Below are 20,633 nucleotides of genomic sequence, written 5' to 3'. Positions count from 1 at the left end.
TATATCAGACTTACGATACACGTAAATATAACTGAACGGAAAAGTACACTGAAACAGTTAATACTTTTAACAAGTATATGCCTTTAAGGAAACTAAAAAAAAGAAGAAGAAAAAATGGGGAAAGGGAGAACATGGGATAGATTTGGGTTCAACATTTTCACTGTCTATTGGAGAGAAAAGTTTCTTTGGGGTATGTATTTCTGAAAACAAAAAGCTTGCATTACTTGAGTACCCCAGGGGGAAAATATTGTTACTGTTGTTTTATCGCAAAGCTACACAATGGATTAACTGTGTTTTATCCACCGAAATGGGGGTAGGAAGGGGGTTTTAGTAACACTGTTTCCAAAGCTCGTGCATAACATAGTTAGGAGACAATTATCGTTTGGGGCAAAGGAACATTATGACCTAATAAAAACACGTGAAAAAATAGCCGTAATAAACATTTGAATGTAAGTGCGAAATAACTGTTTAAAACTCTTTCGAAAGTTTTTCTTTTTTTTTTTAAGACAATGCATCAATTGGTTTTGAACTCTATTTTTTGAAACAGCCACAATAGTTAAAATAACTTGAAAGTTCGTAATTTGTCTAACACGGAGTTCACTAGCACAACTCCCAATTAACTACTGTATTCAATCAGGAACTCTCATTACACGTTTGACTGGGCCATACTCAATGAATTAGATCAAATCTTGACTATTTTCAACCACATCAACAGCATATATGGCTAATTCAAACCTATAACATGATACATCTTCCCTCCAAAATGTAAGCACAATTTTCAGTGTGTGTGCATAATTCAGTGGTAGTAGTTAAAATAAATAAATATTGTACCTCTGAGAGCTGTGAGTTTGCGAAGAACTCCAGACGTAGAGAAGAAAGAAGACGTGAACTGTCTGGTTCTTTGGCTTGTAGACGGCTGGCTGAATATTCTGGACCTCACACCACTTGGCAGTGTGCTTGATTTGGCAGGAGCGACGTTGGCCACGCTGTCAGGTATATTTCCAGAACTAAGAGAGATATTTCTTGGATTTCCTGAAGCGCTAGGCTTAGCTGGTTCTTCTTCGACTTCTGGTATGGTTTCTGAAGATGTGAGTGATTTCTGATGAAGAAGAGAGGTGGATGAGGTGCGGCTAGCAGTGGAATCGTCCAAACTACGAACACTTTCTTCAGACGACTTGAAGGAATAATAACCAGTATCTCGGAAAGTATTTTTATTGGAAGCAATCTCTAAATCTGCAATATTACCAGTAGACTTTGTGCCAAAAACTTTTACAACAGTTTTACCGGTATTTTGATAGTTTGCTAATAAGAGGTTATTCTCACTGCAAGATTTTTCAGTAGAATTAATGGCTTTGGGGCAGGGTGTGGAGCCACGACTGTCGTCCTCTGGATCGTGAACTGCTCCTTCGTCATTTGCATCATCAAGTTCATTGTCTCGATTTTTTTTCTGCTCTTCTGCTAATGCAGTTGATTGTTCTAGCCATAAATGAAGAGAAGAACGACGGTCTGCTCTTTCTTTTCTGTATGCTGCCAATTTTTCTCGGCTTCGAGAGTTTTTTAAAATGTTTTCTCCACTCGTTGACTTCTGTAGGGTAGGAAATGCGTGACTACAGCCTGTGAGATCTTGATGTGACTGAGATAGATAACTTGTCATGCTGGATCCAGGGGAGTCTAAGCTATGAAGATCCGTTACATAATGAATTCCTGAGGGACTAGAGGCAAACATTTTTCCATGAATTAATGATGAATTGTCAATTACTGAAGGTTTCCAATTTAACACTTCTTTACCATGATATCCAGGGCTGGCACTGCGAAGAACTTCGCCCTTTTTAGCATGATGTTTTCTATACCTGTATCTCGAAAAAATTCCTTCACTTCCTATCCTTCCTTCGTCTTCTTCTTCTGCTATGTCATTTAATTCTTCGTTGCTGCTATGAGGCCAGATCCGTGATTTCTCGCGTGAAAGTACTTTTCCTGATGAAAGGCCTTCCATCTGAGAACCTGGAAGATTTGAGATACCACTAAAATTGTCAGTAATTTGGCTATCTGCAACAGTTTTACCATCAAGATTGTGATCTGAAGGTTTTCCATCTATATCATGTTCAGGATAATCAAAAATTCGTTCCTCGTTAGGTGACACTAAGGTGCACTCTGGGGTACTTAAGACGTCCATAGAATCGTCCACCAAGGTCAGTTCCGAGTCGTAAGCAGATAATCGTGAACCAGCCATTGGCTCTCCAAAAGCACCACTAGTAGCATCTAACAAAGCAAATAATTCGTCCATTTCATGTGATATCTCAGATTCTGTTGGGGTTCGATCAGAGTCATCATAGCTCGGAATACTAATACTAGCAGACATTGTTGCTTCAGAACCAGATTCAGATGGAGCTTTACTTTTAATAGAATTACTGCGACAAACAGAAGGTTTTGGAATTTCTAGCTCTGGACTTTCTTGAATGTCATTGATACACGGCATACAGGTTGAAGGGTGGTCGATCTGAAAACTGGCTGGAGTATTATGCCGTTCCCTCGCTGGGGAATTGTTTTGACTGGTAGTGACAGAATGCATTAAGGCTACAATTTGGTCTTTAATGTAGTCTCTCGCTCGAGTAAAGTCATCACTTCCTTCTGGTGTTGGCCTAGGAGTCATAGCTGATAGCTGAACACTTGGTTCTGCTAACTGCTTCAGAGAGCTCATTAGCTGCTTGCAAATATACATTGTTTCCTCAGATATTGTAGAATCCGAGCTATCACCACTGGCAGATGTTTGACTGCTTCGTCGGAGAGAAGCCCGCAGTGTCTTGATGTTAAACTCAGTGCCAGCACCTATGGAGAAATTTCCAACTTCTTCGTCATCAGTTGATGTGTATTCTCCAGATTCAAGGGTGTCACTACCATAGTCACTATTGTTACTTTCCAAAGTGCTACTGCAGCTGCTACTGAGATCCTCTGAAAGAGCAGTGGGTGACACAGTCTGCATAAGCCTTGCTATTTGCGACTCTAGAAGCGACTTCCATGGAGGTCGTACACCCCCTTCTTCACACTCCTGCATAGTAGATGTTTCAGAACCACTTTCTGAGAGATGTGCCATAAGTCTGTTCATGATGTAAGATGCCTCTTCATCTGAATATTCTTCGGGGATGTAACTACCTGCTGTGGACATTTCAGCAAACTGACTGTGTTCTCCTAGTCCCTGTTGATTTTGTTTAACTGGATAAGGAACATCTGTCTCTTTTGTTTCAAGAGAATCATCCATATTCTTCTTCTCATTATTATTTATTATATCACAGCTATTATCATCTATTTTTGAAGTTTTCGTAAAGAATTTGCTTTCTTGGTGAACTACACATCCATTATGTTCGTTATTCTGATTTTCTAAAGTATGTTCATGGTCAACAATATTCACAAACTTGTCTTGTTTATGAGCCGTTTTATTTTCCTTTTCATAAATTTGATCACAGGAATCAGTATATTCTTGTTTCTTTTCATTATCATCTCTTTCTAAGCCACACACTTGTTTTTTATAATCACAAGATTCATTACACTTTTTGGTGTCAACCTCAACAATCTTTTTATAATCAATATTTAATGGAAATGCACTGGTTTGTTCATCTTCGATGATTTGGCAGGTATTTTCTTTTGTCCCCAAAGAATCAGATGGTGATGCAATTGGTGCGATATCTCTGTGAATTGATTGAAATTCTGTACTATCGTGCTTCAAATGAATTTCCTGTTGTAATAGCAACCCTTCTAAGGATTCATTTTCCTGGTCATTAATTATTTCAACTTGGTCTGTAAACAAATTATTATTATGTGCTAACGGTGTTTGCACATGGTCATCATATAAAGGAATTTTCAAGTTCCATTCTGTCTGTCTGGTACATGATTGATCACTTTCTGAGTTGCAATTTGTATCATTTCTATAACTGCTCGTTGTAACTGTGTTAAGCCTGGAATATTTCAAAATGGATAGTTTATCCAGATCAGTTTCTAAAGTTGTTGTCTTTGTTCTATTTTCTATTGTAATGTATCCTTCTTCTTCTGTTTTATTTTCATAAATGTTGTTAGTATCACAACTATCTTTGTCTTTTTTTCTCTTAATTGTGTCAAATGTATTATCATCTTTGTCAAAAGCATTCTCCTCTACTTTTGAAATGCAAGATAAACTGGTGCATCCTTTAATTACGAGTTCTTCTATTGAGCTTGTGGTTAATAAATAGCTTTTATAAGTAGTTAAATCTTTGTCATCGTTGTTAATGCTATCATTTATATCACTAAACCCAGTGTTTTCTGGATAAGTAAGATTATCAGACCCAAGTAACCCTGAGGTAAAGTATTTCTCCAAACGAGAAGATGCCAGGACAGCAGCATCATCATCGTCCAAATTTTCCTCGGCTACTTCACTGTATATAGATCCTGATGTTTCAGATAAAGAATCACTGATTTCAGAACTTCCCTCGCTAATTTCCTCATAAGCTCTCTTATCTTCAACAACCCCACGAGCAATTGCTAAATTGAAATATTTATCCAGCTGTGAATCTGTGGAACTGATGGTTGGGGTGTTAGTTTGTGACCCTCTTTCACTCTCCTCACAACTTTCTTCCATGATAGTGTGCAGTGAATATGCTAAAGGGTTTCCATACATTGGTGTCAGATATCCCATAACTGGAGCTGAATAGGAAGCTTCATCTGACGAGTCACTTAAACTGTCATCTTCACTGGGAGATTCTCTGTTTTCCACACAGTCTTCATCAGAAGAAGAAAATTCCTCAACTTTTGCTTTATCATCCTCAAAGTTTTCCGATTCGTCTAATTCTTCAGCAATCACCATAAAGCTTAGGTTTTTAAATTCACATTTCTGTTCATTATTTCCAAATTCGGATTCTGCATGCGTATTTTCATTAATCTGTGTGATATTGTCGTCGGTTTTCTCTTCCTGTACACAAGTGTCTTCTGTAAATGCGCCAGCTTCCTTCTCGGTTACAGCAAATACAATAGGTTTCTCCAACTTTGAAGGCCCCATGGAATCTGTAGTCGAGTGACCTGGTTTATTTTCACAGTGGCTAACTAAAGCTGTTGCTTTACATGTGGAAGGTATACATCCTTTACTGGGCCAATAATCAACCAGTTCATACTCGGAGTTGTCGTTCCCTACAGAACGACTGTCCTGTGGCGCAGAGAATTGCAATGTTGTCGACAAAGCGTCACATATGGCATCGTCTCTAGAAATCAAATTCAAGCCGTCAGTTTCAGGAGGAAAAGTTTCTGCTGACCTCTCAGACGAAACTGCCAAAGTGGTTTGTCCGGGTGTTGCCTCCTTTCTTGCCTCACTAGCTAGTAGAACACACCCACTACCAACACCTACGCTTAACTCTTGGTTAGCACAAAGGAGTTTTTCCGTAACAGCCAAACTCCTTATACGTCTGTAACTCTCTCCGTCAATCACAGTGTCTTGAGAATCCGTGTCAGACTCAGCTTTGTCGGGTTCTTCGCCACTAGGAAAACGTTCTAACAGGTTCGACGGACGTTCTACCTGTACAACACGATGAACGTGAGTTTCACCTGCCAGCTCTGCACGGCTGCTATCATATACAGTGGTCTTTGTTTCTGTTGAGGCGTGTTCGCTGGCGACTAGAACGGCGCTCAAGTGTAGTTCCCGTGGCCCAACCGGCTGTGAGTAACCCCCGCATGGGCTGCTTCCGGCCTGTACGTGGTCACGGACCCGGCTGACATCATTGTTCTGGTCTAGTGGTGGAGCTGCGGTTCGGGGATTCCCAGCCTGCAGCTCTCTACTGCAACTTTCCCTCTCGTTGTGTTTGTCAGGTGGTATACGCTCCCCATTTGACTGTGTGCACTTCTTACAAACTTGGTCATCTGCTACAGCACGGCAGGTGGTGCTTGGCAAGTTGCCTATTAAATCATGGCCTCCTTTGCCAGTGAAACAATTGCATTGGTTGGGAGATACTTTATCAGAACATTGCTTGCTTTCTGACATGTAACGACTGGATTTAGTATTAACTGAACTAGATAAGTTCAACCTTTGCTCAGGATTTTCTGTTCTAAGTAATATCGATGTTTTTCCAGTTTTTTCTGAACGCATATGACGGTAATATGTTTCCTCCCACGCATCTGAATCAACTAACTGGGTTGTCTTTTCATTTTCTCCTGAGTTGCTTAAAATTTGTTTCCCGTCATTTATATTTAATAACGCCAGTGCTTTCAGATTTTCTTCTGAACAAGATGGTGCTAATAATTCTGAAGTATAGAATAACAATGTTCCCTCATTTCCTCTTACAAAAAATGGGGTCGACATTTCTCCCACATTAAATTCATCCTCTTTTACTTCGAAATTTAGCTGCACTGGGATATATTTATCGTTCTTCAATTCACGGGAATTTGCTGTCTCTTCTGTCATGTCTGAATCTGAAGCTTTTAACATGTCTTTATTACATACATTTAACAATACTGATGCTTTCTCCTTGTCACTAAACGATATATTTATTTCCTCATCGTTTTCCATAACTTTATCACGAAATGATTCATTAAATTCTACTCTTTTATCACTTTCTTTTTCATTCTTTAATTCAAGTACTGCTGACTTGTCGTCATCATTTTTTGACCTAAGAAGTATTGACGCTTTGTCTGTATAATCTGCAGATGATTCGCCACCTGACAAATTTAGCGGGTCCTCGATATTTTCTGAATTAGGCGCCGTTGGTTGTTCTTGAAGTTTTATTAATTCTTTTATATCTTCTGAATTAAATAGTTTCAACATTTTCGCACGAAGTTCTGAATTGAATAATGCTGATGGTTTCCTAGTGTTTTCTGGATTTACTAATGATGGTATTTCTGGTTCTTCTGTAAACTCATCCGACTCGTGTATAATTTGAGCTTGTACATTATCTTTTGAGCTACGTAAAACTGATACTTCTTTACAAAATCTTGAATCTGGTAACGTTGACGCTTCCTTAGAATCTTCTGTATTAGGTAATTTTGACATTTCTTTAGTCCCTTCTGAAACAGGTAATGTTGGTGATTCCTTAGTATTCTTTAAAGCAGATACTGTTGGCACTTCTTTGATATCTTCTGAATTAGTCAGTGATGATGCCTTTATGTTACTTAGTGAATCAAGAAACAATGATGGTTCTTTATAGGTTTTTAAATCAGCCAACTTTGATTTATCTTTAGCATCTTCTGAATCAAATAATACATCAGCATGTAAAGCTAGTAGGTCTTTAGTATCTTCTGAATCAAATAATACATCAGCATGTAAAGCTAGTAGGTCTTTAGTATCTTCTGAATCAGGCAATGTTGATTTTGTGTTATTACCTTCTGAAACAGGTATTGTTAGTGATTCTTTAGTACCTTTTAAATCATATGTTGATTTTTTCTTGTTTTCTTCTGAATCAAGCAATGTTGATGACTCCTTAGAACCTTCTAAGTCAGGCAGTGTTGATGTCTCTTTAGAATTTTCTAAATTAGGCAGTGTTAATGTCTCTTTAGAATCTTCTAAATCAGGCAGTGTTGATGTCTCTTTAGAACCTTCTGAATCAGGCAGTGTTGATGTCTCTTTAGAACCTTCTGAATCAGGCAGTGTTGATGTCTCTTTAGAACCTTCTGAATCAGGCAGTGTTGATGTCTCTTTAGAATCTTCTGAAATGAGTGATGTTGGTGGTTCATTAGAACCTTCTGAATCAGGCAATGATGATCTTTCTTTAGAATCTTCCGAAATGGGTAATGCTGACATTTCTTTATAACTTTCTGAGCCGTGCAATGTTGATGTCTCTCCAGAACCTTCTGAAACAAATGATGTTAGTGGTTCCTCAAAACCTTTTGAATCGGGCAATGTTGTCTTCTCTCTAGAATCTTCTGACACAGGTAGTATTGCTGGTTCCTTAGAATCTTCTGAACCATATAATGTAGGTTGCTCATAAGAACCTCCTGAATAAGACAAAGTTTCTTTTAAGTCTTTTGAATTAAGTAATGCTACTGACTCTTTACAGCTTCCTAAGTCAGATGATACTGGTGTTTCTTTAGAATCATCTGTATTACCTAATGTTGATTCTTCCTTAGTGCCATCTGAATCAGGTAATGCTGATGCTTCTTTAGCCATATCAAACTGTGCTTTTGTTTTCTTACTATCTTCTGAGTCTGTTACTGTTGGTGATTTTGTATTATCTTTTAAACTAATTATTGTTTGTTTTTTACTAGAATCTTCTAAATCAGGTGGTGCTGGTTCCTCTTTAGTGCCTTCTGAAACAAGTAAAGTTAATTCCTTTTTAGAATTTTCTGAATCATTTATGATTGTTGTTTCTTTGGTATCTTCTGAATGAGCTGCTGTTAGTGCTTCTTCACTATCTTCTAAACTAGTTATTATGTGTTTTTTATTAGAATCTTCTGAATCAAGTGTAGTAAATGCCTCTTTACTATCTTCTGAAACAGGTACAGTTAACACTGTTTTACAGTCTTCTGTATCTTTATTATCATATCCTGAATAAGATACTATTGATGTTTTGCTAGTATCTTCTTTATTTATATTTGATACATCTTTGATATTCTCTGAATTACATATACCTGGCATTTCTTTAGTGTCACCTGACTCAGTTACAATTGATGTTTTTTGAGTACCCTCTGAATCAAGTATAGCTTGCCTCTCTTTAGTATCTTCTGAATCAGGTACTTTTGTAACATCTTTAATATCTTGCAAATTAGGCACTGCTGGCATTTCCTTCAAATCTTGTGAATAACATAATTTTTGTACTTCTGTAATACCTTCTAAATTTGGTATACTTGAAGTTTCTTTAGCATTTTCTGATTCATGCAACATTAATTCTTCTTTACTATCTTCTGAATTATGCAATTTTTGTCCCTTTCCGATTCCATCTAAATCAGGTAATGTAAGCATTTTGTTGGTATCATCTTCATCATGTAATGTTTGTGCTTCTGAAGTATCTTCTGAATCAGGTAATCCTGGTGTTCTTTTGGTATTTTTTGGATTAAGTAATATTGGTACTTCTTTAATGTCTTCTGAATCCTGTATAGTTAGCAATTCTTTAATATATTTTAAATCATGTACTGTTGATGTTTCTTTAGTATTTTCTGTAACAGATATACTTGTTGCTTCTTTAGTATTTTCTGTAACAGATATACTTGTTGCTTCTTTAGTAACTTCATGATCAGATAATGTTAGTGTTCCTTTAGCTTCTTCATTAGGTAATATTAATGATTTGTCAGCATGATCTAGATCATCTATAGCTGTTGCTTCTTTAGTTTCTTCTTGATCAGGTAATATTAGTGATTTGGGATCACTTTTCATTGTTGCTTCTTTAGTAACTTCATGATCAGATAATGCTGGTGTTCCTTTAGTTTCTTCCTCCTCAGGTAATATTAATGATTTATCAGCATGATCTGGATCACCTATACCTGTTGCTTGTTTAGTTTTATCTTGATCAGGTAATATTAGTGATTTTGGATCATCTATAGTTGTTGCTTCTTTAGTAACTTCATGATCAGATAATGCTAGTGTTCCTTTAATTTCTTCTTCATTAGGTAATATTAATGATTTGTCAGCATGATCTGGATCACCTACAGCTGTTGCTTCTTTAGTTTCTTCTTGATCAGGTAATATTAGTGATTTTGGATCATCTATAGTTGTTGCTTCTTTAGTAACTTCATGATTAGATAATGCTGGTGTTCCTTTAGTTTCTTCTTGATCAGGTAATATTAGTGATTTTGGATCATCTATAGTTGTTGCTTCTTTAGTAACTTCATGATCAGATAATGCTAGTGTTCCTTTAATTTCTTCCTCCTCAGGTAATATTGATAATTTTTCAGCATGATCTTGATCACCTATAGCTGTTGCTTCTTTAGTTTCTTCTTGAACAGATAATGTTAGTGCTTTGTTAGTTTCTTTTTGATTAGGTAATATTAGTGATTGGTCAGCATTACCTGGATCACCTACAGCTGTTGCTTCTTTAGTTTCTTCTTGATCAGGTAATATTAGTGATTTTGGATCATCTATAGTTGTTGCTTCTTTAGTAACTTCATGATCAGATAATTTTGGTGCTCCTTTAGTTTCTTTTTCATCATGTAATATTAATGAGTTGTCGGCATGATTTTGATCACCTATAGCTCTTGCTTCTTTAGTTTCTTCTTGATCAGATAATGTTAGTGCTTTGTTAGTTTCTTTTTGATTAGGTAATATTAGTGATTGGTCAGCATTACCTGGATCACCTATAGTTGTTGTTTCTTCAGAACCTTCTGAATTGGTTATCGTTACTTCTTCAATTTCTTCTTGATCAGGTATTATTGGCAATTCATTAGTATGATCTGGATCATCTATTGTTGCTTCTTTAGTAACTTCCTGATCAGGCAATGTTTGTACTTCTTCAATTTCTTCTTGATTAGGTAATGTTGGTGATTTGACAGTATTATCTGGATCACCTATAGTTGTTGCTTCTTTAGTACCTTCTTGATCAGGCAATATTAGTGATTTGTCAGTATTATCTGGATCATCTATAGCTGTTGATTCTTCAAAACATTCTGAATTGAGTAATGCTGCTTCTTTAGTTTTTTCTTGATCATCTATAGCTTTTGCTTTTTTGTTATCTTTTGTGTCAGGAACTGTTGGTACTTCTTCAGTATCTTCTTGATCAGGTAATGTCAGTGCTTCTTTAGTTTCTTCTTGATCATCTATAGCTTTTGCTTCTTTGTTATCTTTTGTGTCAGGAACTGTTAGTACTTCTTCAGTATCTTCTTGATCAGGTAATGTCAGTGCTTCTTTAGTTTCTTCTTGATCATCTATAGCTTTTGCTTCTTTGTTATCTGCTGTGTCAGGTACTGTTGGTACTTCTTCAGTGTCTTCTTGATCAGGTAATGTTAGTGCTTCTTTAGTTTCTTCTTGATCAGGTAATGTTAGTGCTTCTTTAGTTTCTTCTTGATTATATAATATTAGTGATTTTTCACTATAATCTAAAACTACTATAGCTATTACTTCTTTGGTCTCTTCTGTATCAGCTTCTTTAGAACCTTTTGAATTGGATATTTTTTCTTCTTGATCAGGTAATATTAGTGATTTTTCATAATTATCTAGGTCATCTTTAGCTGTTGCTTCTTTAGAACCTTCTGAATCAGGTAATGTTGCTTCTTTAGTTTGTTCCTCACCAGGTAGTATTGGCAATTTGTCAGTATTATCTAGATAAGCTACAGTTGTTGCTTCTTTCAAGTCTTCTGAATCAGGTAATTTTGCTTTTTCAGTTACCTCTTGATCAGGTAATGTTGGTGCTTCTTTAATAACTTCCTGATCAGGTGATGTTGGTACTTCTTTAGTAACTTCTTGATCAGGTAATATTAGTGATTTGTCAGCATTATCTGAATCATGTATAGCTGCTGCTTTATTAGTAACCTTCTGATCAGGTGATGTTGGTACTTTAATAACTTCTTGATCTGATAATATTAATGATTTGCCAGTATTATCTGCATCATCTATACTTTTTGCTTCTTGAGAACCTTTTGAATCAGGTAATTTTACATCTTTAGTAACTTCTTGATCAAGTAACTTTTGTGGTTTCTCATTAGCATCTGGATCATCTATGGTTGTTGCTTCTTTGGTATCTTCTATATCAAGTAATATTGGTGCCTTAATACCTTCTTTATCAGTTAACATTAGGGATTTTTTATTATCACCTGATTCAATTATAACTGTTGCTTCTTTGGTCTCTTCTGTATCAGGCAATGCTGGGACTTTGTTAAAATTTTCAGAACCATGTATGCTTGCTACTTCTTTAGTATCTTCAATACCTTCTAAATTGGGTAATGTTGATTCTTCAGTAGTATCTTTTGTTTCATCTAATGTTAATGTTTCCTTAGTATCAGGTACTGGTTGTACTTCTCCGACATCTTCTACATCAGGTAATGTTAACACTTCCTTTGTATCTTTTGAATCAAGCATTATTTGCATTTCTTTAATGTTTTCTGAATCATGTGTAAATGGTTTTCCTGTAATATTATCTGATTCGGGTAATAAAAACACATGGTTAGCACCTTCTGAATCTGAATGAGCTTCTGCTTCTGTAATAAGTTCAGAACTGGGTAAAGCTACAATTTCTTTCATTGGTGTTTTTTCAGTGTCTCCTGAATTGGGTAATTTTGATGCTTCATTAATATTTTCTGAATATGGTGATGTTAAAATATTTTCTGGGCAGTTTATATTAACAGATAGTAGTGATGTTTTATCAGTGCCTGATACAGGTAAGGTTGGTATCAATTCTGTATCCTTCAATACAGTAGGTGACAGAGTTTCCTTAATACTTTCCCATTCAGATAATTTGCATGTTTTATTGCTGTCTTTTGTATCAGCTGGTTCTGGTGTTTCGTTACTATTTTCTAATTCAGGCATTTTCAGGTTTATATTTGTATCACAAGAACTCGGAACTTTCTCAGTATTATCCAGGAAAGGTAATACTGGTAATTTGTCTGATTCTCCACAATTATCTATCATTGGTGTTTCTTTATTACTCACTGAACCAGGAAATAAGGAGGTTATGCCTACATCATCCATAGTTGAGAGTAAAGGTGTTTTGTGGCCAAACTTTAAATCAAGGACTAATGATTGATTGAATTCTGTATTTGATCCTGGCAATACTCCACTATCATTGTCTGGTTCAGGTAATGCCTCTAAGTTGCATTTGTTTTCATTAGAGATATTTTGCAAAGTAAGCAAGTCATGGCTTTCATATAGCTGATCTTCATCTGCTCCACTTTGATTAAGATTGACCTGTTGCTTTTCTTCTCTATCTCTGTGACTACTCTTTGAAAGCATAAACTCATTGTGAAATGAACGGGTGTTCGTACTTTCACTGATTGCACTTTCCTGAAACACTACTGTATCTTCCCCATTTTTACTCTGTGTATCTTCTTCATACAAGTGAGAACTTTTTATTTCTTTGTTCTCTGGATTATTGTTACTCTCCTTTTCTGACACACAAAGGTCCTCACATTTATTATATTTGGAATTAAACTGTGGCCCTAAGTTTGCTTCATTAGCATCACTTTTATTATTGCATGCTACATTACCTACTTGATGCTCTCTTATACTGTCACTAGTTACATGATCTTGAACAAATAAAACGTTATCATAAGCCTGTTGACCATCTATACATTTGTGATGAGCACTTTCCTTCTGGCAAAGTTGTGTGTCCACTTCAGGTTCACTTGGGACAAGTTTTTCCATAAGTGACATGCTTTTAACTTGATTGTCATACACATCTCTAAATGTATCACTTTCTTGAGAGGATAATTTATTAATCTGCTGGCCCATTTTTTGCCCTCTAAGCCCACTTTCTTGAAAAATCTCTCTATTTTGTAGAGTATTTTCAATCAACTGATGGTTTTCTAGTCTTCTACTTACTTTATTGGTATTGTTAAACTCAGCATCAGTCATTATGTCTTTAAAACTTTCATTACAGACATTACTTTGACATTCAGTGTTACATGAAATGATGGCATTTATCTGTGGAAAAAGCATATGTTCATCGAACTTTTGTTTCTGTGTATTTTCCTTGTTTGATACTTTTGGATGAAATGACATATAATCAAGTTGGTGTACACTTTTTGTCTCATTAGATACATTAGAATGACAACATAAAACATCACCACAAACCTGTTTATCCACAGTGTGCACAGTAGTGCCACTTTGTTTAGGAAGCAACGGATTATAACAAAATTCACAGCTGTGCTTCTCTGAAGGAGGTAGCTTGCCATTCTCAATCCAGTATTGATTCATTCCATCAGCTGACACGTGTTCTTTATGACAGAGATTAGCTTCTTGTTGTGTGTTTATACTTTTTACAATTTCTTGAGAGTGTAAATTTTTATAACTAACCTGTTCTTGTGATAGTTCATTGGTGGCACTGAGTGGCAGGATTTGTTTCTGTATGCCTTCTTCAATAACGTCATTTACTTGCTCGTTATGATAATCGTCTTTAGTGAGATTCATTGCCGCATTACCATTTACTTCCTTTCCATTTTTATTGTACCCATGAAGATCTATTTCAGAAGATAATACTTTACCAGAATGTAATATGGGTTTACAGGTAAAACTATCTTGAGAAAAAGACACTTTTTCATTACACTTTTGTGATCCTGTAAGTTCACTGGCACTGTTTTGTTGGGTAAACTGTACATTATAATCTGTTTGCAGCATATTTTTGTTCTCATCACAAGCCAAAACACTATGTAAAATTAGTTGTTCCCGCGCAGAAGCAAGTTGTTCCATCACTGTGCTCTCGTTTGAAATAGTTTCTTCATGAATTGAAAGCAAAGAAATATCCTGTACCTCATCTGTCACACAATCTCTTGGTTGAAGAGATAACAACGCATCTTCATCTTTTGAAGAGCTCCATTCCTCATTTTCCTTTGTATTGTAGTGATCACTTAACGCAAATTTTCTAATAACTTCGATTTGCTTAGTTAAGCCTATATTCTGAAGGTTTCGCTGTACACGTAAACTTCTCATACAAGCTGGCTGATCACGTGATAACTCGGGCGAAGGTAAGGGAAAAAGCCACGAGTCTTGGCTTTTGCCCGCAGAACTGTTACGGTTGTATACCCCTTCTTCGGACTGTGAAGTCAAACTTCGTTTCACTCGAGCAGCCCGATCAGGTTTCTTATCCTTCTCACTGTGGTTCTCGTAAGTGTTGTCGTAAGAGTTGGTCCACTCACAAGGTGAGGTAGAGAAGGTTACATCAGGCAGGTGTTGCTCACTTATTACACTGGTTTCAAATAACGCTGACTTGGCGCCAGTTGAACAGCCATGTTGTTGAGCAATGTTGTTATGTCTGGAAGGTAGAAGGTCCACTGCAGAGTTTAAAGGTGATTCAAATTCTTTAACAGAATTATCGCGAGGTATTTCTGCAACTTTAACAGTCACTTTAAAGTCTGAAGTGATGGAAACTTCACTTTCATCTAGAGTTTGAGACTTTATAGCTCGTGATTCTTGTAGAAACGAACAATCTGAAGCAGTTTCTACCCCGGGAGGTTCGGGAGAAAGCCACGTGTGGCTGTTGCAACAAAATTCTTCCAAATTTCGATTGCCTATGAAACTAGAATCAGAAGAACTTTCTCTTTTGTTATGATTCTGGCAGTTTTCACCTTCACAGCTAATTTCCTCAAGAATCCTGGTTGGACTACTCTGTTCTCCGGCAGGATCAAGATCGTCCAAAAAAAATATCTCTGAAGACAAAGAGTCAGCTGCACTATGAGCGGATGATATGCGTTTGGTATAATCAGAATCTGAAAAAAATTCCCAGTCTGAATCTTCAATATATACTGCCCCATTTGAGATTTCCATATGTGACCTGACCCGCATGATTCGTCCACAGCCGATTTCATCGTCCGAACTGCTAGCTACAGAGTCTAGGTCAGAACTCTGAGATGAGCAAGAGCTGCTGATGAACACCAACTTGTAGTCATCCCCTTCCGGTATTATCTTGTCAACATCTAGATCAGGCTCACTTTGTGACTCAAGTAAAGCAGCAGCTAGTGCCATGTCCTCTTCAAGGCGCCACATCTGGCCTTCCATTGAACAGGGACTCCAGCTTCCCGACCAGCTACTGATTCCTTGTCTGGTTGGCAGCGAAGCACTTCTGGCTCTAAACAATGTAATGGGCTCCTCACAACAGAAGGTGGAAATAGCTGGTACCTTGGTGAGAGTGCTCCTGTTGTTATCGAATTCTGGACTTTGTCGGGACTGCATACGGAGTCGTAGTCGTCTTGAATTTCGATCAAATTGCTTAACACGCTGGAGAGACGGAGAAGCTGTAGGCGTGCTGGATACACTATCTCTTCTAATGGTTTGTTGTTCTTCCATCGCTAGATGTTCAATTTCTTGATCTACACCATCACTGTGAACAGTTAACTGAGAGCGGCAGTTACTGGGTAAGGGAAACAGAGAAGAAGACCCTACCTCTACAGAAGTCAAGAATGGTTTAGTTTGGTTGTCAGCAATGACCCTCATGCTTGGCCAGTTAAATGTCTGACTGTTAGACCCAAAAGTATCAAAAACTGAGGTGGGAACACGAACCCGCATGCACCCTTCAGAAAACGAGGAACTTTGAATGTTATCGCTAAGATTTCCCGGAAATGTAGAGTTCTGCATAAATTTCAACTGGTTATCTGAGATCTGCATGCTTCTAGCATTATTATTCGAGTTAGAAAGTAAAGTTGTTAGTTCATCTAATGAGCAATTTAACCGACCCCTGGTGTTAGTATGTGGAGTTATGTCTCCCTGCAAGTTTACAAGCTCAACACCAGAATTATAGGGTATTGGCTTAATATTAAGGGTTAATTTGGAATGGTTATTAGGGTTAGTACGTGAGATTAAATAGTCCAACTGTGATGGTGTGCCCTTTACAGCTGTAAAGATGAGAATATTCCCGATATGAGCCTTGCAACAACAACAAAATAAATTTCCATAGTTCATAATATAGTGTTTTACCACAAAATGTAATTGTGGGGACACATGTTAAAAATCTGAATAGTAATACGATTTAACACAACATAGAAAAGAGAAAGATGTAGAAAATTAAACTGTGAATACATAAACATCATTTTCTCATAAATAAAGCATAATATTCAGCTGCTACATGCATGCAAGTTTTCCAACTGTTTACATTCGTTTATAAGCATTTTGTGGTTTATATATTTTGTTTCACTTTTATTGTTGACTTTACTGTGTTAAAGCAGTCTTCAGTGTAATTTAGTTAATAGTCATTGAAAAATGTTCACTCACCATTTGGATATTTTTCAATTAGTTCTTCTGATGACCTTTTCTTCTTTAAATTAACTTTTCTAAAGATTACTCCAGTGGTCTTCTCAACTTCAGACTCACTCAGGCTCGATGCAGATGGACTCGGAAGTCCCTGATCTATGCTAGATTCCCCAGCCAGATCACTGCTCTGCCTGGAATGATCACTGGAAAAAGTGCGAGGAGACACTGGGCAGCTAAGGTCAGTCACTCCAGAGTCGTGGGTGCTACCTAACAACGTGAACTTGCTATCTTGTTTCGGTACTGCAGGGTCAACCACGTCGATAGAGGAAGTCTCATGGGTCTCTAGGGGCTCCACGACTGCTTGCTGTTTACGTAAAGGACTTAGCCTTTTCCTAGGAGTGGGGACAGGAGCTGCCTGATCTTCGCTGCTAGTAGACTGTGATCTATGTTTTACAGGACTTCCCTCCGCCGAAAGTCTACTCTCTCTAGGAGACGGAGACGTGTCCCCTCGAACTGATATCACAGAACCTTGGGGTCCTCGCTTGCCGCCCAGAGGGGAAGTACGAGGTACATTAGGTCTAATTGGCACATCCTCTCGACTACCTTCCTGATCTTCCTCTACAGACGACGAGGAAGAAGATTTTCTCCTTCTTGAAACTTTTTTCAACACAGTTCTATCCATGTTAGTCGGGGGTGGGTAAACGAAATGTCGACTATCGTCTGTACATTTGGCAACAGGTACCTCACCTTTAGGAATTGCTCCTAATTCTGAAGAATTTCTCGTTGAAGAGTTTTTTTCGGGAGTTAAAGAGTTAGTCTTATAATCAAATGTCCGTGGCGGTTTTTTAGGGACTGACGAGACACTGGTGAAGGATGCAGTTGACGTACTTGCTTGTTCTCCAGTTTCGTTAGTCACATGCTTGTCACTGAAGGCCACACCTGTTATTGATGTAAAATAGCTTTGTTGTACTTGACTTGAAATATTACAACAATGTGCAACAACAATGCTTTGAACAAACTTCCAAGAAAACGACGAAATCAAAGTAGGATTGAAGAAATCGGGTAAAGGGGAGGATGGGGATACCTGCCTGTAGGACTAAAAATAAATGCTACATATACATTTAAAAAAATATAGATTTTATATGCATCGCCCCCACATAAAATTTTTATTAGTGGTGTAATCCATTAACAGCACTAAGAACGTACAAAGTCAAAGATAGCATATAAAACTTAGTTCATCCTTTTACTCCATCAATTCAAGCTATATGTGAACGATGACTTTCCTTAGTAAAATCATTTGAACATACCTATTCAAGGCTAAATTTTAAATTGCCAGAGCCTCGTCAAAATTTGACAGAAGTGACGTCACCATGAGATTAAAGATCTAATATTCAAAGCTTGATTTCCATTTTTTGTGAATCCATTTTACATAAATAAAATATATGCAGCACTAATTATTTGGGACTTCGTATATTAGTACTAAATTGAAAATACATATTATATAGAGAAAACACGAAACGCAAGTTCCTTTAAACTAAGCATTAAGGGGAAAAACAAATAAATATCCGACACAATTCAAAAATCACTAAAATTGAAATAAATTTTATAAAAGCACAGCTTAGCAATTTGCTAGATTTCTAAGTGCACTACACAACAGTATTAACGACTTTGACCTTAGTAATGAGATATTTTTTATTTATAAATTGAGGACTTTCCAGAATTCAGTAAGCATTACATACGTAACAACGATTCCCTTATTATTATCGAAAACAAAATTTGAAGGAAAATAAAAGTTTCCTACAAATTTACATAAACTGAGCTTGGCACAGAAAAGTTTAATAGAACTGTGCGTTCGTTTGTTAGAAACTACGTGCATTAAGAATAAATCTCCGATAAAAAAAAATAACAACAAAAAAAACGCGAACTTCACTGATATGTAATTACAACTATGTTTCATTAGCAGCTTCCTCGTCTTGTGACGCTGAGGAATCTGGTGTTACGTCATTAACAGCCTTTAGGAAATTGTTATATCCTCTAAAACCGTTTTAATAATTTAATCTTATGTTATATAATTTCTCGATCACTTTGTTGTTGTTGTTGGTTCATAAGCCTAAATTTAGTGAGTTTAGTTTGGTTTGAATTGCGCACAAAGCTACACACAAGGTGTACCTGCGCATGTCATCCATAATTTTGAACTGATAAACTAGAGGGAAGGTAGCTAATCATTAATACCCATCGTTTCTGTTCGTTTGTAATTAAGCACAGAGCTACACAATGGGCTATCTATGCTCTGCCCACCACGGGTATCGAAACCCAGATTCTAGCGTTGTAAGTCTGCAGACATACCACTGGGGGGGGGGCAACGTTTCTGGAACACCGTAATAAACTAGAGAGATTTTACCGTCACTCATCACACACTAATGGCCCTGCGGAGCACGATTTTGTGATAACGGAGACCCATGGGCTCGGGATCCAAAACAATAAAAAATATAAAAAGACAGTACAATAAGAATTCTCCTGATACTGTTGCTTTGTGTATGTTTTATTTTCTATTTTGAATATTAAAATATATGGCGTTGGCATCTCTGTAACTACAGTAATTTTAGCTAATAATTATGTAGTTTCTAACAAAACCGTAGGACAAACCATGCGATCACGTCTTATTTTACGAATTTCGATTGTTAGTATGAAACAAAACTTATAACTTAATCGATTGTTCATAACTTTAGAGAAGTTTATATCAAAATGGAATAACAATGAAAACTATAACTCTACAGTCACCTCGGTCCAAGGAGTTTACGTACTTAAATTATATCAATATTGAACATCATGTAATTCTATCACAACGTGTATACAGTAAAGCCATTAAAGATTACACGAAATTAAATATTTAGGCTTAAACAAACTTATTATGTCTTTTTTCCCCCTCGGGTTGTTATGAATTTTTATCTATAGCTTTAACATGTTTCACTTATACCAGAAGTTTTTGTTTTGTGTGTTTTTGCGCAAGTCTATACAACATGCTATCTGGGCTCTATCTCCCACGGGGAATCGAACACCGGATCTTAGAGTTTTAAGTCCGTAAACTTACAGTTGACTCACTGGGGGCCACAGACGTTTTTTACAGAATTACTTTAGAATCATAATGACATCTAACAAGTATATCTATACTGTGCAAACTAAACACTTCTGTTTGTCGCTTTACAAATACGGGTTCGGGTCCCACACTGTTCTAATGGCTACAAAACTAATTTTACATCAATTAGTTCATTATTATAATGAAAATTTTGAAACAACAGCTACACACGATATTACAAGCTGGTTTATTCCTTACCTTCACAAAATTCCAGATAGTTGTCTATATCAGAGTAAACAACAGCAGAAAGAGTAAGTGGAACTATTTATTTATTTATTTTGAGAGTTGGCAGAAAGAAAATTAAAATTTTCCAGAACGTTCACACTATCCGTCGATATTTTGTATCCGGTACTTTACTTTGTATATGTAACCGAAATCCGCTGCTAATTAATTAGTGTGTGCTAGGACGTGCACTGGTAATCTCCACCAGATACATTTTGCTTTATGGTTGATTTGAATAACAATCGATAAAGACTTGTTGACGTATAATAATAGGTTAACACTTTTTCTTTTTTTTTATTCAGAGATGTTTCAACATTCGCTCCTAGCAGATTGTACGCAAATTTGGAGTAAGATTTTCGTCTGCAAGATTGCGTCCGTTGGGTTAGGGTTAGCTCTACGTGATATTATAAATGCATTTAGTTTTACTTCCCATTCGCTGTATGAAATATAAATCAATCTCCCAATCTTTGAAATATATATATATATATATATATATATATATATATA

General features: G+C 36.7%; 1 protein-coding gene across 1 annotated transcript in view; it reads right to left on the bottom strand.

The window, feature by feature from the left end:
- Positions 1-20,633, bottom strand: part of LOC106478328 — a 209,921-nt gene that overhangs the window by 30,136 nt on the left and 159,152 nt on the right. The window contains exons 5-6 of the mRNA XM_022381933.1: positions 16,790-17,707; positions 832-16,503 (exon numbers count right to left, since the gene is read on the bottom strand). Coding sequence (XP_022237641.1) covers positions 832-16,503; positions 16,790-17,707 — 16,590 coding nt within the window. The remainder of the gene's footprint in view (positions 1-831; positions 16,504-16,789; positions 17,708-20,633) is intronic.

Source organism: Limulus polyphemus, unplaced genomic scaffold (genome assembly GCF_000517525.1).
Source record: "Limulus polyphemus unplaced genomic scaffold, Limulus_polyphemus-2.1.2 Scaffold200, whole genome shotgun sequence".
Lineage (NCBI taxonomy): Eukaryota > Metazoa > Arthropoda > Merostomata > Xiphosura > Limulidae > Limulus > Limulus polyphemus.
This window is presented reverse-complemented; position numbering and strand designations above follow the sequence as displayed.